At 43.6% G+C, this 22,610-nt stretch overlaps 1 protein-coding gene across 1 annotated transcript in view; it reads right to left on the bottom strand.

The window, feature by feature from the left end:
- msraa (methionine sulfoxide reductase Aa) overlaps positions 1–22,610 on the bottom strand; it is an 80,402-nt gene that overhangs the window by 4,743 nt on the left and 53,049 nt on the right. Inside the window, exon 6 of the mRNA XM_084082542.1 lies at positions 17,686–17,792. Coding sequence (XP_083938668.1) covers positions 17,686–17,792 — 107 coding nt within the window. The remainder of the gene's footprint in view (positions 1–17,685; positions 17,793–22,610) is intronic.

The raw sequence follows: 22,610 nt of genomic DNA on the forward strand, positions 1-22,610 counted from the left end.
TTCATTCTGCATTTGTGCCCTTACAGTATGTCCTTTATGTCCTGTGTGCAAGAGCACACAGGACATAATGTGTGTATGTGTGAATTTGTACGTCCAGTACAGGTTTTTGTGTTGCTTCTGTGACTTTTCTGCACTTGCAATGCACACATGGAAAGGGTTGCAGTGCTTTTATGTATAAAGGTGCTCATGTACTCTCCCGCTTGCATGCGTGCAAGGCTGCATACTTGGGTGTGCGTGTGCGTGTGCGTGTGCGTGTGTGTGTGTGTGTGTGCGTGCGAGAGAGTACACATAGAGATGGGAGGGAAGTCTCAGTGCAGGAACTTGCCAACAAGCTCATTTCTGGGACCATCTGCCAGCAGGCCCCTCACACCTGGTATAGACAGCTGTCCTGCTGATGTACTATCGCAGAGGAGAGAAAAAGAGGAGCGTAACGACTAACAGGGAAAAATATAAGGAAAAAAAAATGTTTTGCATCTTTTTGCCTTTCTCTTTCTCCTTCCCTCCCTGCCCCTTTCCTTCTCTCTCTCTGTTACCGTTTCCCATAGGCCCAAAGCACTTTTTAAACTGTTTACCTATCTCAACAGGGACAGCCAGCAGATAGCTCACGGGTAGTCACATTAATGCCACCTTAACTCTGCTGAGCTCCATCATTTCGCAGAACTCTCAGTTGTGGCCAGATTGTGTCCATGTCAGGCCCCAACCGGCTGTGTGCCCACCGCGGACTGGCATCAGGCCAGGCAGATGTATCACGGCCACTAAGCTAAGGACAGCACGGATACAGTTAGGCAGTGTTCTGCCAACAGAAATGAAGGTCCAACCCAAGACCCCTAAAACGGCTTCCACAGAAATGATCCACAACACAATGACTTGCAACTTGCAACCATTTGCAACAGAATCCTAACACAGTTTTGCAACTGACAGTCCACACCCAGGCACTGAGCTGTAAATGATTGCAGTTTCCAGAGCAATATGTGATACAAAAAAAAACAGGGCAGTCGCTAAATAGGACAGTGATGACGACGACGGAGACAGACACATCAAGGCGAGGAGCAGAGATAGTTTACAGTTTCCATAGCACGTCAACCTATTATATCACGTCAACCTATTATATTGTATAGCCTACTCTTCTGTGTGTGTGTGTGTGTGTGTGTGTGTGTGTGAGTGCGTGCGTGCGTGCGTGAGTGCGTGCGTGCGTGAGTGAGCGAGCGAGCGAGTCTTGAGTGAGTGAGTGAGAGAGAGAGAAAGAGAGAGAGAGAGGGAGATAACATGTTGTAATGGCAGATTGGCAGAATAGCGTGAGCAACGTGTTTGTGATCAGAAATGCATTTTGTTCATGATTGGACAAGTTCAGGCACTTGCGATTCAATGAGCCGGCATTCGCTGACCTGCAACGGTAATTCAGACCGCTGTAGCTTTTCTCTGCAGCATTGTGCAACGGTCGCGTTGCGAATCATTGATGTGGACTGGCTTAAAATACTGTGAATTTAAATATATGTATGGACAAAAATTGCCTCAATTCGATTGTGTGAGCTATTGTGCATCTTTGTCATAACTCCCTGATGGCTCGATGCATGAGGCTGGCTTGGCGTTACTCAGCTTCAGCTAACTTCTTTAAAGCAGCCCGTGCCAATGCCTACCAGTGTTTTTAGAACTGGCAGTAAGCCAACCTGGTACGAAGTGAAACTAATGCCCAAGATGGCTGCCGCATTGTGGAGATGCTGCTTTTACCATCAGGCCTTATGAAACTCCTAATGACTGAGACACATCACTGTTTAAATTTTGGAATTAGAAAATGTCAGCATAGAATGTTACAGCTGGTTTCTTCCATGCAGTATTTTTATTTAATACAAATAATAGTAATTATTATTAGTAACTTTCTAGTAACTTAGGCGAGCTTTCTACCCATTCAGCTATGGCCGCCCCTAATAATAATTATTGGAGAATGTGGGCATAACCTTTATGTAGCCAGGAAGTCCCACTGAGATACAAGTGTTTTATACAAGGGAGCCCTGGCCAAGATGGCATCAAGATGGAAAAAAAAAAGAATACAAAATAACTAGAAAAAGTGCTCCTTGGAGCACAGGTCTCCGCCAGGTCAGGTAGATTATTGTGGGCCAGCAATGTTCGAAATTCGCCAATCAGGATGGAATATGAAAAATCGGACAGATCCGTCTTGATCACATGACTATAGAGATAATGTGTACCGATTTGTGTGATGTTTGGACAAAATCTGTAGGAGTAATATCACATTTTCTTTTGGCAAAAATCGGCCTCCTGGTGCCGCTATAACAGGCCGATCTGAAAATTCGGGGCAGATGTTCTGCTCTGGTTTCCAGGGAGTGTGCGTGCACAGTTTAGCTGCGATCGGGCCAACGGTGCCGGAGACAGGGTTCGAAACATAGTTTCTGCTACGCCTTCGGCCTGGCGGAGACAATAATTAGCCCCTACATCGAGGACATTCTACAACAGCACCACGAGAGCATCTTGACAAACTGCATCAACGCCTGCCTGGTATGGGAGCTGCAGCGGCCCAGCACATCATACTGTAGGACTTGAGCTTCCCTTCCTCCAAAATGTATAAGACCAGGCAAGCGATACTCTACAGTATGTATCAAAGTCCATTCCACCAGACTGGGGAGCAGTGTCAACCATCAGGCTGTTGAAAAAGCACTGACGCCACGTTGTCTTGACAACAGGCCATCACACAGGCCCTATCTTTGTGTATATATGTGACTGTGATTGCACTCCACTGCTGCTGTACTTGAACTGTCACTTACTGTATGTATGTATGTATGTATGTATACACGTACATGTCTGATATCTGCTGCTCAAGAGGTGGTGATTCTATATCTATCTGCTGCTACTTTCTATCTGCTGCAAATGTTTCTCTATTTGCACAAGAAGCATTTCTGCCTCAACATTGCTCAAATGATATTAATGACATTTGACATTGTGCCTTCTTGTTATCTGACTTCTCTATTCTCTGCCCTCTTCTTGAAACTGCAAAATGTTGGGAGCTTGAATGAGAAAAAAATTCTGCACATGCAATACTGTGATGAAACAATAATGTTGAATTTGAAATGACTCTGAGAGTAATTTACAATATATGAAATAGAAACAAAACCTCCTGGAACTACTGTGTGGTCATAAATGACCAGTGGAGACACACAGAGAGAAACAAGACTCAAAGCATCATGTACATCACATACACATAGGGCATTAATGTCCTCTCCACACACACGCACACACTCACTCACGCATGCATGCACACAAGCATGTACACAAGCATGCGCACAAACAAACTTGGAAAGGGAAAGGGAAAGGTACGGTACATTAATTGGCCAAGTACAACTTGCGTAATTTGTCCTCTGAATTACAAGGGTTAAACAATTAGGAGCAGTGGGCAGCTACTGAACAGTGCTCAGATGTTAGGCGTTCAGTGTCTTGCTTAACGACACTTCGGCACGATGCCTAGAGGAGCGAAGATCAAACTGGGAACCTTCCAATTCCCGGCTGCTCGGTGCAGGCACCACAAGCATTAAAGCCTTGCTATTGGCACGCCCACCTTGGTTTCAAGTGATTTCAAAAGCCATGCATTTGTAAAAGATAAGAAAAATGGGGTAGAAAGAGAGGATGACATGCCACAAGCTGGATTTAACATGATAGATCGTCTCACATGAAAGGTCAGTGAGAACAATACACTAGCATAGAACGGACCACTGACTAACATCAGTATCACATACTGTACCTACGTATGTTTTAGACATGCTACAACCCCAGCACTTAGGAACCATACAAAAAGGTGTGTTTTAATTAATGCTGCTCTTGGTGCTGTAAGGATTCAAATAAGTAATATTTGGATAATGCCCATTTTTGCAAGATGTGAGGGTTTGCATACATGCAGTCTCTACTGTATGCATTAGTTCATCTATACCACTACGAGCATGCATTGTGGGGGAAAAACTTGAGGACCCATGCAATTTTGCACCTATCCACACATCATTGGGGTACACCATGGTTTGCAAACACACACACACACACACACACACACACACACACACACACACACCGTAGAATCAGTGGTCACGCCCGCTCCTCTTGGTGCTGAAAATTGTTCAGCCAGTTGGATTGTGGGTAATTTCACAGACAAAAGGAGACTGAGAGCTGGAGAAGAGATTGAGTTTTTATCTCTAATTTCATCTAGAAACCATTATCTCCGCTTCACTATCTCTAAATCACACACATACATTGCCAAAACACGGACACACACAGACAGAAACACGCACTGCACACAAACCCACTTAGGAACGTTTCATTTCTTATCTCTAATGTATCAGCTTCGTCTGGGCTGCTGGTGGTGGCGTGTGTGTGTGTGTGTGTGTGTGTGTGTGTGTGTGTGTGTGTGTGTGTGTGTGTGTGTGTGTGTGTGTGTGTGTGTGTGTGTGTTTGCTAAACGTGTCATTACACATCACCACGGTTGGTAGGAGAGGTAAATGTGACCTGACACTTACAAGTACACCCTTTTATCTACAAAACCACCATCCTCCGTTCTAGGCTAAAATCAAAACTAGCTAGTCCTTTCCTCACTCCTTGGATTTTTATTTTATGCAGCATCACTGTAAAATAACAATATAACAAAATAATACACAAAATAAAATACACTTTTCCAAAATAATTTTAGACAAATTGTATTCAATAGATTTCACAAGCATTCTAAACTGCTCGTATTGAATGCATAAATTACAAAACAGTTTTTGCTTGTATTATATTGTATTATTCCATTTACTTATCTTTTATTTTGATTGAAAATAACCAGCCAACAATATCTCTCCAATAATTTGCCTAATGCGCTACTCCATTGTGGACATCACGGTCAAACTCTAACCTCCCTCTGTGGCTGACATGCTTTTTAATGGGCTTGGATTTTTTTCTTCGACTCTTTCCAGGCTTTCCCCAGCCAATATCCATTGTCTGGTGTTGCCCTTTAACATGTACTGTAGCACACAACAGTAGATTGTCCATGTCGTGTTCTCACCTTCTGGAAATACTTTGGTTTAGGCAAGGGATGGCGCCTGGGCTCAGAATACTGTATTGGTCACATACTGTAGCTGCTCAGAAATGTGGTCATAAAAGACTCTTGCCATTCCTTGAATTTGATAGACGATTTCGTCATTGGCCCTTACCGACATAAGGTCCTGAATCTCATCTCGTCTCTCCAGTTAGACATTTTCATTGAATGTTATGGTATTTTTTGTGTAAACCTGCCCATTTACTCGCTGTGAATTCTCCGGACAATGACCTACTCTATTTACACATGAGTTCAATTAGACATTACATGGACTTTGTACTACAGAGCTGGCAGTGTAAAGTCCAGTCCAACTGTCTGATCCAGACATTTGCATTCTCACATACTCCTCTGGGTAATGTACAGTATACTTAAGTTCAGGGTTTGCAATGCATGTGTGAAAGCAGCATTCTTAATAAAAAATCACACCCAGTGTGAAGTGGGCGGTGTGTGGTCATCACGACATGACTCACTTTAAAAAAAGGATAAATGGCTTTTTTTAAAGTCCATACTGCTATTCATAGGGCTGCACATGTGTCATGTGTTTCGCTAGCCAATCACAGTCCTGAATTTGCAAAGTCAGCCAATCACATTACAGTTAGTGGTGATGACACTAGCTGTAATGTGATTGGCTGATATGAAAAAAGTATCGATTTGCATTAACAATGGAAGGGTTAGGGGGTACACAAATTTTTTGGTCGGTGTCCAAAACTCACTTATAGGGGGCGGCTACACCGCCCCAAAAATGATAGCTATTTAACAGGCTATATATATATCAAAGAAATGAAGCGAGAAAGAAGGCTGGTGACATGATGAGAGAGATTCTAACCCAGGACGTCGAGGTTCGGTCTGGGCTGGCTGAAGCATCTGAGTGCCCTCATCCTGTATGAGCTTTTACATGTCAGATGCAGTTAAAATAAACCCAAACCTAACGCAGATGTGGCCTTGTGATGAGGAACCTCATACTTAAACCATATGAGAGGTGACAACTTCCTCACCAATGTAACCCTCAGAAAGAGAAACCACAATTATGCGACAGGAACATTCGTTCTCAGTGAAGGATCTGCACTCTCCCCCGACCTTAACCTCATCAATCATCCCTTCGTCTCTCCCTCCTTCCATCCAATCCTTCCTTCATTAGCTAGAGAGGGCAGAGGTCATGCAAGGCCCCATGGGAGTGAGCCTGGCCCCTGGTGGCCCATCTGGGGGAGATCCCTGAAGGCTTCCGGGGGATGGAGCCTCCTCTGTGGCTCCACAGAGTAAGTAGGGGGAAGTCACAGACTCCCCCTGCACTGACAGAACAGCACTCACAGAAACCTAACCCTAACCCTAAGTTGTGTGAGCGCAGTTCTCTCAGTGCAGGCTCCTAGTCTGCAGCTAGCCACATTTGCACAGAGCTGGCATATGATAGAAGCTAGAGTCAAATACTTGGTGCAAATGTCAGAGGAATCTTTGGTAGTGTATTTTTGAAATCTTTCTTTCGCCATATTCATGTCTGCTCAAATGGTCCAATTCCCCCCCCCCGGGAATGATCGATTAAGTGTTATCTTATCCTATATGTAATCATAGGCTACTATTGTGAACCAAATAAAAGTATCATGACGAGCCCATGCAAAATGGCTGCTCTTTCTATTGAGTCAGTGATGGCAAACCCTGATGGTTGCATCTATAAAATGGCCACCCTCCCCCCCCCCCCCCCCCCCAACTCTACATTACATTACAGTCATTTGGCAGATGCTTTTATCCAAAGCGACTTACATACATACGACTTACATACCAACTCTACACATACAGTATGGGTCAAATGAGATCCTGTATAGCGGCACCCCCAAAATGGCTGCCCTCTCCATTACATAGTACATACAGCACTAACCCAGGCCAGAGTCCTTGTGATGGCATTCCCAAAATGTCCTCCCTGGCCCTTCCACGTCAGCTGCGTGACGATTTGCTCGCAGCTCCCAGACTGTTATAAATGCATAATTCACATTCAGTCATTTGCATGTCAGCGAAGCTGACTGCTCATTTGGAATGCAAATAACTGCACTGGCCTGGTAAAGCCAGGCAAACAGGAAGAGTACTGATAAGAAAGAGTGAGGGAGAGAGAGAAACAGAGACAGAGAGAGGGGGATATAGGGAGAGAAAGAAGGGGGATCAGAGAGAGAGGAGGAGAGAGAAAGAAAGAGGGGGAGAGAGAAAATGCAATGAAAAATGTGAGTCAGGCATGTTAATCCACTAGAGAAGGATTTGAAAAACAAAGGCATATGCGCACCTGTGAGGACACATCTGCACGCACTCACACAAATGCATAATAATTTCCAGCTGAAGGGTGTATGGATGTTCTTGAGAAATGTAGACAGAGAGAGAAGCCCCTTTTACTCAACCTGTTCTGTTTTCCCTGTATATCTTCATTTGTCTGCCAATTTAGTCATTATATCAATTCCCAATTCCTCCATGTAGTTCTCGTCACTGCTGACCTCTGCTGTGTGGTCTAGGGAGTGTGTAGACAACCACGTCTCCTGCGATATATGTGACATCGCAGGCAATTTTTTTCACTGCAGTAAAGCATGAGGAAGAACACGCTATCCTCCCAGTTCGGCTCCCTGCTGAACAGCTGCCCGACATACAGTACAGTAACCTGTACGAATGTGCAGTGACAGATATCACCCTGGCCAACCTGACAGGGCAGGACAGGAGTGTATGTCTAAAGTCTATACCTGCCTCAAACCGCTCCCTACCTCCCTTACATTTCTCATCCAATGTTTTCTGAAGGCACATGTTGCTATTTTCACAGCCCGGCCCGCTGTACAATATTTGGTGAAAAATGGGAAAGACAGTCTGTTCCAAAAGGTCAGTCCTGACCTAACAGGGGCAACAACGGCTTTAAATCAATAACCCTAAACTGTTCCATAGCCAGGGATATGCACACCCAAACTATATACAGACTGGGTTATGCACCCTACAGTATACAGTATGCATAGCTGAACTTTCGGAGAGGAGCGCTGCTCATTTGATCCCACTGACGACCCGGTCATTTACATTGAGACATTGAGTCGTTACCACAACCATAAGAAGTCCATGTTTACGTTCTCTGAGCCAAGCTATTTTTGCTAATAACATAAAGTTAACTCAAGTGTTGTGCGTGTCAATAAGCGCTGCGTGTGAGAGCTAAGGACTTGATATCTAAAGCGCCCCCTCCGCTCATGAAACGCTTTCTGTGTGTGGACACAGCTCCTAATTCAAACTCCTTTATAACTTTGTAGCGCTGAGACAGGTCTGTCTGTGCTGACATTCTCTGTGTGTCGTTGTGGTAGGTCCACCCATTGGCTATAGATCCTATAGCCTACGGGGACTGTAACCATGACAACAGAGCCCATATAGCCTGTGGCCGCGCATGTGCAGTAACTGAAACTCTGATGCTTACAGTATGACAGAGTTCACAAAAACACCAATAAACAGATTCAATTTGGCGAAATTGAAAAACAGACTTTGTCACACTCTTCATATGGCAATCGTCAATGCCCGTACGCAAGTTCACATTGATTGGTTGAACCACTGCGGAGACATTTTGATTTAGACAGGACAGACAGACAGACAGACAGACAGACAGACAGACAGACAGACAGACAGACAGACAGACAGACAGACAGAAGCTTCCTCATTTTATATAGTACAATGGACCTACTCTAAATAAACAATACATGGTTTTGAGTTAGTATTTTGTGAAATGAATGCGTAAGCTAGCGTATACAGTACGTAGTCCACCAACGAAGTGTCATCTCCAATTTGTGTGTATGTGAGACAGACAGGGAGAAAGAGAGAAAGAGATTGAGCGAAAGAGAGAAAGGGAGAGAGTGAAATTACTTTTGAGTTTTGCAGGTTAAGAATGATCTTAGCTGAGTGGGTTACAGAACTTTAGCATGCTCTTGTTATTTGGACACATGCTCGGTGAAGGAAAATGTTTCAGTAGATTACCATAGCGTCTGTGACTGCAATCTGCAACAGTATGTCGTCACTATGCCGTGTTGAAATGCCTGGTGACGCGACGTTAGTCCATTTTGTGTCGGCATAATAAATGCGTAGGCTACAGTTGCAATCTACTGACAATGGCTGTCAAAGAGCATAGTGCACACTAAACACTGCTGACGCAGCTGCGTTACACGTTACACTTCTGATTACGCCATGCCATGTAAAAGCACACTGGGGCCGGCTTTGTTTGGTTCTGTGTAAAAAAGCAAAACAGGCATTAATGATGGATTTGATTTACGGCACTACAGCGGGATCTGTGTATAAAAGTGGAGATAAAGAGAGAGAGAGAGAGAGAGAGAGAGAGAGAGAGAGAGAGAGAGAGAGAGAGGGGGGGGTCATTTCTGAGGACCTCTGCAGAACAATGGGTATTCTTCCTTACCTCTGAGTGCACATAGAGCACATTAGTGCACAAAGCAACACACAAGTACACACACACACACACACACACACACACACACACACACACACACACACACACACACACACACACACGCACGCACGCACGCACGCACGCACGCACGCACGCACACACACACACACACACACACACACACACACACACACACACACACACACACGCACACACACACACACACACACACACACGCACGCGTGCGTGTATGCGCAAGCACACATGCACACGCACGCACGCACGCACGCACGCACGCACGCACGCACGCACGCACGCACGCACACACTGTCATTATTAGCAGGCTATATGAATATGCACATTTCTATGTATTTATCTTATAATATAAAATTACATAAGAAGAAATATCACACACGCATGCTATTGCAACTTCCACCTGCTGTTTGAGACACAATACGCACCCCAATAATGGGTAGAAGGCATGAGACGAGTAAAGAGAGAGCGAGTGAGAGAGAGCTTGAGAGAGTGAGGCCTATTCCTTTCATTCACCACACAGCCTCCAGGTGCCTGCAAGGTAATTTTCTGCAGTGCTGTTATGCCACTCACATCTATCTCTCTCACACACACACACACACACACACACACACACACACACACACACACACACACACACACACACACACACACACACACACACACACACACACACACACACACACACACACACACACACACACACACACACACAACCCACCACATTCCCCAATCCCTCCCTGCGTGAACAATACAATCAAGCCAGGCAGTGAGGCGAACGCGGTCAATACCCTGACATCAAATTAACCAGACTATTCTCCTTCTCTCCCTCCATCACGCTCTATCACTCTCTCTCTCTCCTCCTCCATCTGTATTTCTCTCCCCTCGTTCTGCTGTTCATTATGAGGTAAGCCAACTGTATTGTTAGAGAGAGAGTGAGAGAGTGTGTGTATGTGCGTGTCTGTGCGTGTCTGTGTCTGTGTGTGTGTGTGTGTGTGTGTGTGTGTGTGTGTGTGTGTGTGTGTGTGTGTGTGTGTGTGTGTGTGTGTGTGTGTGTGCGCGTGTGTGTCTGTGCGTGTTTGAGGCATGCAGTGTTGTAGCTGGCGAAATGTAATAGTGTGGCCTCTCTCTCCTCTTCTCTCTCTCTCTCTCTGACAGGCATACTGTGGTTCTGATGTCAGTGGTCCATACATAAATAGGGCTCTCCATGCCAAAAACCTGTTCTATACCATTTGGCCAGAGGTTCCCCTGGGCAGCATCAGAGAGTGAAAGCAGGAGAGGAGAGGAGAGGAGAGGTTTAGGTTTATTTTAAAAGCTGGCTGACAGGAGAGAGATGGAGGGACAGAAGGGGGGGAGGAACTGTAATGTAGGAACTATTAGGCACTTGAGACACTTGTCTAATAGTAATAGTTCCCAAAGAGTGGGAACATAGACAGTGGGGCACTAGTACTGACACATGAGATGTACAACGCATGAGAGAGATGCAAACATTTCCACAGTGTGTGTGTGTGCGTGCGTGTGTGTGTGTGTGTGTGTGTGTGTGGGGGGGGGGGGGGGGGGGGGGTGGTGAATGGATGGAAACAAGATGGCTAAGGAGTTGGGTTTATTTTTTTCAGCAACCGAAGCGTTTTGTGGAGGACAGATTTGATGTCCCAGATGGTTTGGCAGGCGTATATTTGCTATAGGCCAACTGCTAGGGTACATTAGGATGGCACTCGTACACACACACACACACACACACACACACACACACACACACACAGACACACGCACACGTGCAGGTGGGGGCCGTCAATGCAATCTGGTAATGAAGGGAAAAAAAACATGGAATCCAGCTACACAGACAGAGAGGGATATACTGTAGGGTTGAGAAAGAGATACAGTTATTAACTTGGGAACAGTCTACTACACTATGGCAGTGCAGATGCAAGAACAGAAGATAGACGAGAGAGAGAGACAGAGAGAGAGAGAGAGAGAGAGAGAGAGAGAGAGAGAGAGAGAGAGAGAGAGAGAGAGGAAAAACAGTGAGCACCCCTGAGTGAAGAGAGCAAAATAGTAAAGTCAAAAATAAAGTCTAGGGTGTTGAGAGTGCATGTTGTAGAGAAAACCTCTTCTACATCGTTAAGATAACTCTGAGAGTGTAAAACCCTAAATTAACACTCAGAGTAGGTAAGGATTTTACTGTGCAGCTTATGAATCGAGTATGAGTAAGTTTGAGAAGACCAGTGCTTCTCAAACGTTTTCATGTCAATGTACAATGTATGTATTTGGCCGCTGACTCCCATTTGACAATAAGTTGTGCCATGCAGGGACACCCATACAGGATTTGTATGGTTAAAAATCTTCCAAAATCAACTATTTTCAAAAAGCCAATGTATAGGGTTAAGGTGGTTAAAGGAGTAGTTCACCCAAAAACGTACTTATTTTCTATTAATTACACACCCCATGAAGCACTGAATTCATGGAGATTTTTTGTTTTTGTCACATTCCTGAGCCAATAATTTGATGATAATAATAAAGATGCTAATGTATTCGGTAGGAGAGACCGCCGGTTATCAAATTATTGGCTTGCGATGCGATAAAAACAAAACAATCTCCATGAATTCAATGCTTCATGGGGTGTGTAATTGATAGAAAAAAAGTAATTTTTTGGGTGAACTACTCCTTTAAACTGGTTTTGATGCTAATTTAATACCCCCTGGGGGTCCCCGGACCCCACCTTTCTGAGAACCACTGCAGTAGACAGCTCCTATACACTACTCTCCGTTGGCAGTTAGAGCCAGCCTGAGCCGGCTGCTAAAGTTATGATTAGAGATACAGTACCCACCACTGGCCAAGTGACCGGCAGTCACACGTCCACCTTTCTATCTCTATCGCTCCATCTGTCCATCTCCTCACCTTCCGTCTGCCGTCCACCCGCTCAGGCAGCTCTTTATTCACAGACTCACCTGTCTCTCTTCTTTCTCTCTCTCTCTCTCTCTCTCTCTCTCTCTCTCTCTCTCTCTCTATCTCTCTCTCTCTGTGTGTGTCTCTCTCTCTCTCGTCCTGATAAATATGTGATGAAATATCATGTTCTTTTCTACTTAAGTGACTCCCAGACCATACAGCTTCAATAATTTATGTGTCTACAGGAAGTGTGTGTGTGTGTGTGTGTGTGTGTGTGTGTGTGTGTGTGTGTGTGTGTGTGTGTGTGTGTGTGTGTGTGTGTGTGTGTGTGTGTGTGTGTGTGTGAGATAGTTTTGTACTATCTCTGACCATTATACATCCCAGCAACCTGCCATTACAGCTATGATGCGCACACAGATGCGTGCACACACACGCACACGCACACACACACACACACACACACACACACACACACACACACACACACACACACACACACACACACACACACACACACACCTTTAACTAGCTAGCCATAGAAACTCAACAACACACCATAGTTTATAATGTCTTTCAGGCTATTGCGTGTTTTATGTCCAGTGCCAGTGTGTTTATAGACATACACAGACTGGAATGGCATGGTTTATGTTTCACGTCAACACAGAATGCCAATTCCTATTGACCTTGTTCAGAACCGCCCACTTCCTCTGTCCTCACCAACTTCCCATGGGAATGTGTATTGTTTTAACCACATGAACCCTATAGTACAGTGGTGGAGAGTAACTAAGCACATTTACTTAAGCACTGTACTTAAGTAAAATGTTTAGGTATTGTATACTCCAGTGAAGTACTGGAGTATTTCCAATACTTTTACTTCTACTCCACTACATGTTAGAGGCATATATTGTACTTTTACTCCACTACAATTATTTGAAAACTTTAGTTATTAGTTACTTTGCAGATATAAATCATGATATTATAAAACATACATTAACCACTCTCTCCTTATTTTATACATAGGCTATTTGAAAATAGCCGATCTACAAGCTCACAACGCGTCGCATCGCGATGCGTTGTGAGCTTGTAGATCTGCTAGTTTTTACAGCTAATTTTACTGCTAATTTGTACAGCAAATTTAGATTTAGTTTTAGTCATAGTCTTAATGTTAAAAAAAAATCTGTTTAGTTTTTGTCATATTTTAGTCATCTGAAATGTTTTTCTTGTAGTCTAGTTTTAGTTGACTAAATATCATAAGATTTTAGTCTACAAAATCTAAAGTCTATCCCATGTACAACGCACTGACTTGTCTGTTTTGTGCTTTTTTCGAGCACCTTAACTAACGTCCATAAATATATCATGCACAGTATACATCTGCTGCTATGCTCACGCACCTTTATATCTTATCTCAGGTACAATGTGTAAATATGTAGATAATTTGTTACTTGTTTTTTCTTGTTTGATCTCCTTTTCCCCCCTTGCCCCCCGCTCTTTTCTTCTTCCATTTCTTTCTTCTATGGAAATAATGATACCATGGGAACTATGCTGGGAACTGCTGGGAACTGCATGCTGAAAATAGCAACATTTTCAGGTATTTTCGGAGCGTGACACCCATGTTTAGCCAAGCATAAAATGATTTGCCTTAGTTCTACTGGATCTGTTCAGTCTAGTTTTTATTTGTTGACGAAATTGTCAATATATTTAGTCACAGTTTTAGCTTAGTTTTTATTTTCGTTTTTATTTCGTTTTCGTCAGTGAAAAAAGGTGGTCAACAAACATTTTTCATCAAAGTTTTAGTCAACCTATTTTGTATTTATTTTTTGACTCAAAATCGCGATGCACTGTCAGGCTACATTAGAGCCCAAGTGCCTGGCCTTAGACGACAAAATTAACACTGGTCACAAATAAGTAGGGTTCATGCTCTGGGGACAGAGCAAGAAGGTGGACAGCCAGTAGATTTCATCATATGTTGTCAGAGAGAAAAATATCGAATGGGGGGACTGACATACTGTAGCCATCCTTACAGCCCCGCTGCTATAGCAGGGGGAAATAATGACATAAAGGCAGCCTTTAAATCAATGATTCTCAAACGTTTTAATTTCAAGGACCCCCAGTTTGGTATGCATATTAGGCCACAGACCCCTATAACTCTCAGAGTTACAGACCTGAGATAATTTTGGTGCCTAACTATCAGTCATGTAGCGGAAGCCGGGAACCCCCAAGGGTCCCACGACCCCACTATGAGAACCACTGCTTTAAATAGCTTTTCTAGATGCACAGGATTTTTTGTGCGTGTGTGGCAGAATTCCAACATGAAACATAATATACAACAAGATTGAAATACTGATGATTATTTTTCATCTACTATTTGATTTGCTATGATAAATGCTCATAGTGACAGAATAGTCTCGATGAGTAGGAAATGACCTGACCTTATTTGGTCTCCATTGTCAAGTTGTCTGACAATTCAAATAAGAGGGCAGGACAGTCATTAGAAACATATAAATAGCTTGTAAGCGGTGGCAGTGAGAATGCCACGGCTCATCTACATGAGAAGCACTGGTGGGAGGCGATCTCTAGAGTCTTCGCTGACATAAAAGCAAACTGGTGTTTGAAGCTATATTTGGGAGCATCACTAAGCTAAGTATCAGTAATGTACACTTAATATTAGACAAGCAATTTCCTCTCAGGAGGAAGTTAACAGTTTTTATAATTAAGTGTGGTTTTAGTACAAAATTACTGTGTGCAAGTGTGTTCTCACACTTGCCTCATTTTTTTCGCGGACCGTGGCCACCGGATTAGACCCGGTGCGAGGGTGTTTTAGGACGACGGTTGGAGAGGTGCGCTGCGCGATGGACTGGAGAGAAGAAGGACCCGCCGATGTTTCCTTTTTGCTTGATATTGTTTGATGGCGAAACAATCATGACTGATACACATGAAAGAAGACCCTTCACGGCTAATAGAGAATTAAAAATGTTAAGAATTGGTTCAGAATTGAATTGTTAACATCATAAGCCTCTGTTTGCTACAGAGCTTATTTTCTCAATTCATAACCCAATGCAAATTCCACTGGAGTTCTGTAGTGAACCCATGGAAGAGAAAGAGATACTGTAACATCTGGGCTGGCCTACAAAAAGATATCATGCCCGTTACACTGTATTTCCTTATCTTACATATTTCCCTGACTGTATACACTGACCACACCACTCCCTTCATCCCCCACAAATGTCTCATTATTCCCATCATCATCATCATCATCATCATCATGTTTCAACGTCCACCCGTCATCTACTGACCACCTCGTTAAGTTCAAGTTTTGCGCTCGCAGACGACGTACAGTAGCAGCTGGGGGAGTTTGTGCTGGAGTGCAGGAGGCAGTAGTTTGCCAAAGTATGAGACTCACGTGAAAGTCACTGCATGAGAGAAAGAGAGAGAGAGAGAGAGAGAGAGAGAGAGAGAGAGAGAGAGAGAAGGCTGAAGAGGAAGGGGAGCACTATCTCTCTCCCACCCCACCCCCCCTTCTCCACCTCCTTGTTTCCACGGCAACAGGGCCGGCTGCTGATTTTGCAGTGCTGAGCAGATGTCTCAGCAGGAGAGAGAGAGAGAGAGAGAGAGAGAGAGAGAGAGAGAGAGAGAGAGAGAGAGAGAGAGAGAGGTGGAGAGGTGGAGAACAGAGAGGTGGAGAACAGAGGGGCAGAGAGACAAAGTGAAAATGAGAAATGAGAGAGGGAAATAGAGAAGAGGGATAGAGAGATTTGGAGAGAAGGGGAGAGAGATGGAATGAAGGGGAGCTCAGAGAGACAAGAAGAGAGAGAGAGAGAGAGAGAGAGAGAGAGAGAGAGAGAGAGAGAGAGAGAGAGAGAGAGAGAGAGAGAGAGAAAATGGCTTATGAGGAGAAAAGGCAAGGACAAAGCACTGAGGGAAGCCAGTAGGGGGAGTGTGTGAACATGTTGCATGCTTTGTTCAGTGTGTGCGTGCGTGCGTGCGTGCGTGCGTGCGTGCGTGCGTGCGTGCGTGCGTGCGAGAGAGAGAGAGAGAGCGTGAGAGAGAGAAAGAGAGAGAGAGAGAGAGAGAGAGAGAGAGAGAGAGAGAGAGAGAGAGAGAGAGAGCACAGAATGGTAGAATGTCTGTCTATGCAGTGCCTGGATACACAACTAACAATAGCACTGAACACCAACAGCATTCAACTGCACATGAAATGGAGAGAATCACTCTTGTGCAGTTTGTGCCAGGCTATACCCAATGAGTTACACAAAAAATGGGGAGAGAGAGTGTTTGCATGTGTGTGTGTGTGTGTGTGTGTGTGTGTGTGTGTGTGTGTGTGTGTGTGTGTGTGTGTGTGTGTGTGTGTGTGTGTGTGTGTGTGTGTGGAGGAAGGTAACTACTGTATAGTGATACTGTATAGAGAGAAGGAGGGGAAAGTGATCCATCGAGGTAAATGATTTCCACCAGTGGATTTTTACCATGGTGCAAAAACATTTTAGTGTGTTTGCCCCGAAAGGGCAAAACACTATAGTACATGGGCGACTTTCTTTATTATAGATAACATTTATTTTGTCCTGCTACTCCTCCCACAGTTTTTCCCATTGACTTGAAGGGAAAAATGCGAACTCCCATTCAAGTATTTTTCTCTACAGGGCTACAGTTACCAAACAGGTTCACAGTACAATGACCTACGCAGGAAAACAATATTACACCAGTCGCTATAACATGCAACTCCCCAATAAGGCCACGATCATTTGCATCTGACTACATTTTCCGCCTTTTAAAATATTCTTCAAAACACACTTTTTGCTCCTCCTCCTACAGATGTAAATCTAAAATTGGTACACATGATCTCTGGACTCATGCGATAAACATATAAGCGGAATTTTGATAGTCCATACTGTTTGTCCGTAATAGGCTTCCAAAGTTAGTGGGAGGGGCCTATTTCTTAAAAAATGGCAACAATCACAAACAAAACGTCCAGTCAACGAAGCGCCAAAACGATTTATATTTTGACCCATAGGGAGCGCCACAAATGCGCAAAATGTAATAATTTGATGCAAAAACATGATTTTTGGGGGGATCAATCCCCTAAAATAAAATAAACATTATCTCAGGAGTGATGTGACAATATAATTGGCATGATAAATTAGTGGGAAGGGTCTATTTCTTAAAATCAAAACGCCATACATCACGAACGCAGGATCCGATCAGCGTATTCCTCAGGGTCCGGGCGGCTACAAGATTCTTATACAGTTGCTTTATTACATTTTCTGTGCACCGCCACTACATAGCCCCAGAGGGCAGAACAGTATTTACATACCTTTTGGTATTCCCCTTTGGATGCCAGAGCCTGTTCTAGGTGCTCCTTGGAGTATGTGTAGATGGCTGATCGGTAGGGTGTCCCAACATCATTGCCTTGACGCATCCCTGAGGTTGAGGACACAACACAGGAGAGTCACTTAATGTCAACAGGTAGCGAATGGTGATATTTAAGAATTTCACAAATCTAATTCATTTCTCAGCATCCCAACATTTTTATTATCCATATTCAATAAAACATCACATCGGACTCTAGTGTGCAAGGAACTTAAATGTAACAGAATAAATATGTATAAACCATGGGTTCCCAACCTGAATGCTTTAGTGTACTATTTGGAATTATTAATAATACAGAATGCCATTTACAGGATGTTATTCAAAATTAGAATTAACATAATATAAACCATTCATGCAGCTTGAACTCGCTGCAAGTCTGTGATTCCTGTGAGGAATTATGAAATGAAAAAGTAATTGCCTGTGATCTGTCTGCTGAGGAAAACTGATATTTGACACTTTTACTTCTTCATTGTATAAACACAAACGAAATTCATTAAAGCAAGTCAAGCAAGTCTGTTGTGCAGCATGACGCACTGAGAATATAGAATACATGATATTCCATATTGGTTTCTCCTTCATAAAAGGCTTATTCATTGGTCAACTAGATAGATTATTACACATACTGCCATGTTCTGTTTGGCTATTTGCCGGATATCATTGAACAATTTTTTAAGGTGCTTATGTAGTTTTTAACATATGTACACAGATGGGAGCGTCTATTAGACTGCCAATGTGCCAACAGGATTTTTCCTTTCAAAGTGTAGGCCTACTGTTTTGTTTCTTTTGGTATAATAATCGTTTGGTACTGTATGTCCACCTTTTATTCAAACTTGTAGCTCGACTAGCGAGACTAAACTAATCGATGCGTATTATGTGGGGAACAAAAACAATGCGACGCCAACGGGAAAACACGCCATCGGACCACACGGCTCAGTTTTAGAATGAATACCAGGCTTTCCGTCGCGTAGAAATGAGGCTAATGAAAACAAGTCCAAAAGAAGCGACTAGGCCACATGAGCATCGGATATTTCAAAATAGCCGATCTACAAGCTCACAACGCGCATTGTGAGCTTGTAGATCGGCTATTTTCAAATATCCGATTTTGGTTTTAGGGAGGGGGGGTTCTTGGACAAATACATATTAATTTGGGGGTCCTTGTTTGAGAACCACTGGTTTAAATTACATTAGAAACAAGCTCAAATAAGCAACTACACTTTAGAAACAAGACAAAAAAAACACAACCCGCAACTACCAATATTTACAAGCGACCTTACAGAAAAACAAGCCCACAGTCGCTTATAATAAGCGGACATGGCAACAATGGTGCTGTACATTCGTTGTTGACAACTCTGCACCACCCCACTTGTTCTTGGGGGAAATTACATTTCTGAGGCTTTTCTTCCATGAGAAGTCTGGAAAATACCAAACTTATCTTATTTAAACATCTAATAAATATGACACGCCTGTATATCGCTTGCTGTGGGGTAATGGAGAAACCTACTGTACGGCCACCAATCACCACACTGTTGACTGCGCTTCATGCCACTTAATCTGGTTCACCCCAAATAGCGAGTCCCAGGTTCCATTCCCGAGCCTGGCGGACCTTTGCTGCGTGTCACTCACGCTCTCTCTCTGCCTGTTTCCTGTTCTGCCCAAAAAATATCTTTTAAAAAAGAATGTTTCGCCATTCAAGCCACAACCATTGAGTGCCATAACATCCATGTTGTCATGTTTTAAGAAAGTAAACTGTAGGGTTATATATTTCCGAAATAGAGGCGAAATGAAGAATGAGAGAGGACAGTAATTGAGGCAGAATGGTGGCTGTCACTGTCACACACACATACAAAAATCAGACGTGCACACACAGCTGTAATTATAATCACAGTCTGGTTCATCTGGATTGAGATATAGAATCAAGTCTGAACAAAGTACTGTATATTGCTGTGTCTACGATCTGAGTGTGTGTGTGTGTGTGTGTGTGTGTGTGTGTGTGTGTGTGTGTGTGCGTGCGTGCGTGCGTGCGTGCGTGCGTGCGTGCGTGCGTGCGTGCGTGCGTGCGTGCGCATGTGCGTGTGTGTGCGTGTGCGTGTGCGTGTGTGTGCGTGTGCGTGAGAGAGATTGTAAGGTTTGTGAGATCTTAGCCAGCTAGGCACGAAAACATTGCATCAACTCCCATCTGCTGAGGCTTTTGACAGATGGAGAACAATTATGTAATTAAAACAAGTAGAACAAGTTTTAAGTAGCACATCTTTTTTTTTTTTTTATCATTTTGATAAACAGTGAATAAGAAACCAATTACAATATATAGCATATCTCACATTATACAGGTTAGTATCATACATAATTCACATGTATCAACCTGCACATTTACAGCTGTGAAGCAAGTACTGTGCTTGACCATTTAAACCCTATATACTGTACCGGGGTCCCCCAGGGCTCTATTCCATTTTTCCCTCTACACCAAATCTCATCGCTGAAAACACCCGAACTACAAGCTCAAAATGCGTCGTGTTGAGGTGAACTGTGCGCTATAGCATGCCGGCTTGGGGTCAATAGAGCGACGGAATGTGACAATCTCTTTCCCTGAATGTTTAGGGTCCACACGAAGACCAAGGCCAGATGAAGGGAATTCCAATGCTGCTGCATTGTTCTTTAGTGGTCCTCTCCAGTCGCATATCTGTATCCAGACTGTGATCCATGCAGACACAACACTCTGAACTACTGTACATGTCTGTCAAAGTTGGTGACTGAGTGTACGTATATGAGCCAAATGTCCTCTGTTGCCTGAGTAGGGAGTACAGCTGTGAGCATCCGTGGAGACACAGAGAGGACAGAGAAGGTCAAAGGAAGAAGAGGGGCCAGACAGAAACGTGATATGGTGCCTCCACCTCTCCTTATCTCATCCTGTCTTTTCCTGTCAATGGCGTAGTGGCTAAGATGCTCCCTCTCAGCTTTCCTACTGTCTGTCTCCCACTATGCTGCTCTCTGCCTCTCAGCTTTCCTACTGTCTGTCCCCCCCATGTGTCTCCCTCTCATCTTTCCTACTGTCTGTCTCCTCCTATGCCGTCTCCCTCTCAGCCTTCCTATCACCCTATGTTGTCTTCTTCTCAGCTTTACTATTGTCTGCCACTCCCTATGTTGTTTACCTCTTAAGATCTCCGAACCGTATATATAGTCTTTCTGGATTTGTTTTTGCTAGTGCTCTGGGTAGGAAATCCTGACTGGCATCTCACTCAGGACGGTGGACTGTGTGTGTTTGCCTGCACCATGAAATAGTATGCTACAGATGAAAGTCAATGGTAAAAATAAAAACATAACACTCTCGTCCACTTCAATTGACTGATTGTCAATCCACTTTGCACAAGTTGTGTTTTTGCTTGTCACAGTGCAATATGCATGCAATACACAATACAATGATTTACAACACAATGGTTGATACATATGGATGGAAAATGGGATTCAAGTGCTGTGGTAAAACAGTATACTGTTAATACATGATCCATAACTGCTACAGAATAACTGAAGCATTGCAGTACAACGTTGAAGAAAAAGATTAAAACCTGCACTCATCTGCTCCAATGTAATCTATTTTTATGTTCAGAAATGCGCTGCTACAGCTTGAATCATTTTGGATTAACAACCTAGACACGGTCTCTCAAAGGAATAAATGAGGAATTTCCAACCATTTTCTATAACTATGTAATGCAATTTGTAACTCTTGTTCCCCAAGATTAATATACCTGATTATTTAAATCTATCTCTAGCTTTTAATAATCATGCTGTCCATTAGTGATTTTTCACTGTTGTGTTACGAATATGTAAATGTTGAACACTGCATTTGTTAGATTTTTTGACCTTTTAACCTTATTGTGTTGTTATTGTGTCTATTTATGAGAGTGGGGTACACGCATCTCGAGTTTGACCCGATGAAGAGCCTTGGCTCGAAACGTCGCCAATGAATTACAGACGAGTGTGCGTACTGTGCATGTTTTATTCTTTTTCTTCATGATCTTTTCTAACCCAGCACCTAACTTTAGTATAACGTTGAGTCAAATCAGTAGAGGACATAAATATGAATTTAGTTTCTTTGTGTAAGTGGCTACTGTGGGAGTTAGTGATGAGCGGGCCGACCCGTAACCCGCGGGACCCGCGGGTCAACCCGCGGCGCGGGTGGGTCGAGTCAGGATTTCAGAGGCAATTATGCGGGCTGCGGGTGAGCGGGTCAGCCGCTCTCACACGCAAAAAAAAAAAAAAAAAATCACATGCTCTTGTTTTGTCTTTATTCCTAATAAGAATAAGAATAATAACAATAAAACAGTTTGAATACACTTGGGGTGTATACTTGAAGATTATTTTCCTTCATGATTTTACCGATTTTTTTTTACCGCGGGTCGCGGGGCGGGTTGAGCCATAGATTTATATATGGGTTCGCGGGGAGGGTTGAGGCGGGTTAGGTTCCGTGGCGGGGCGGGCGGGTCATGAAAAAACCCGACCCGCACATCACTAGTGGGAGTGCTGTTCATGGTGCACAAAGATGTATGTATATGTGCGTATACAACACATAGTGTGGTGGAGAGCAGTTCATTCCACTGCAATAAACAACATTTCAGATGCACTGGCCATATGATTTTTCACTCTTTCACTCTCAATGGTTCAGAGGTCAAAAATTGTGCCGCAGGTATACAGTATAGGTGAGGTGATGAAGATCCATTAATTTCTGTCTTTATCTCCCTATCTCCACCCCCTCCAGTATTGTGCAATCACTCTGCTCTGCCACACTGATAACTCATTGCCACTAACATCGTGAAGCGATCCATGCATTTCCATCTAATGGTTCTCTGCCTGAAAATTTTACTTTGAACCGGCCCC

This window comes from Gymnoscopelus microlampas, assembly GCF_963454915.1.
Source record: "Gymnoscopelus microlampas genome assembly, chromosome: 16".
Lineage (NCBI taxonomy): Eukaryota > Metazoa > Chordata > Actinopteri > Myctophiformes > Myctophidae > Gymnoscopelus > Gymnoscopelus microlampas.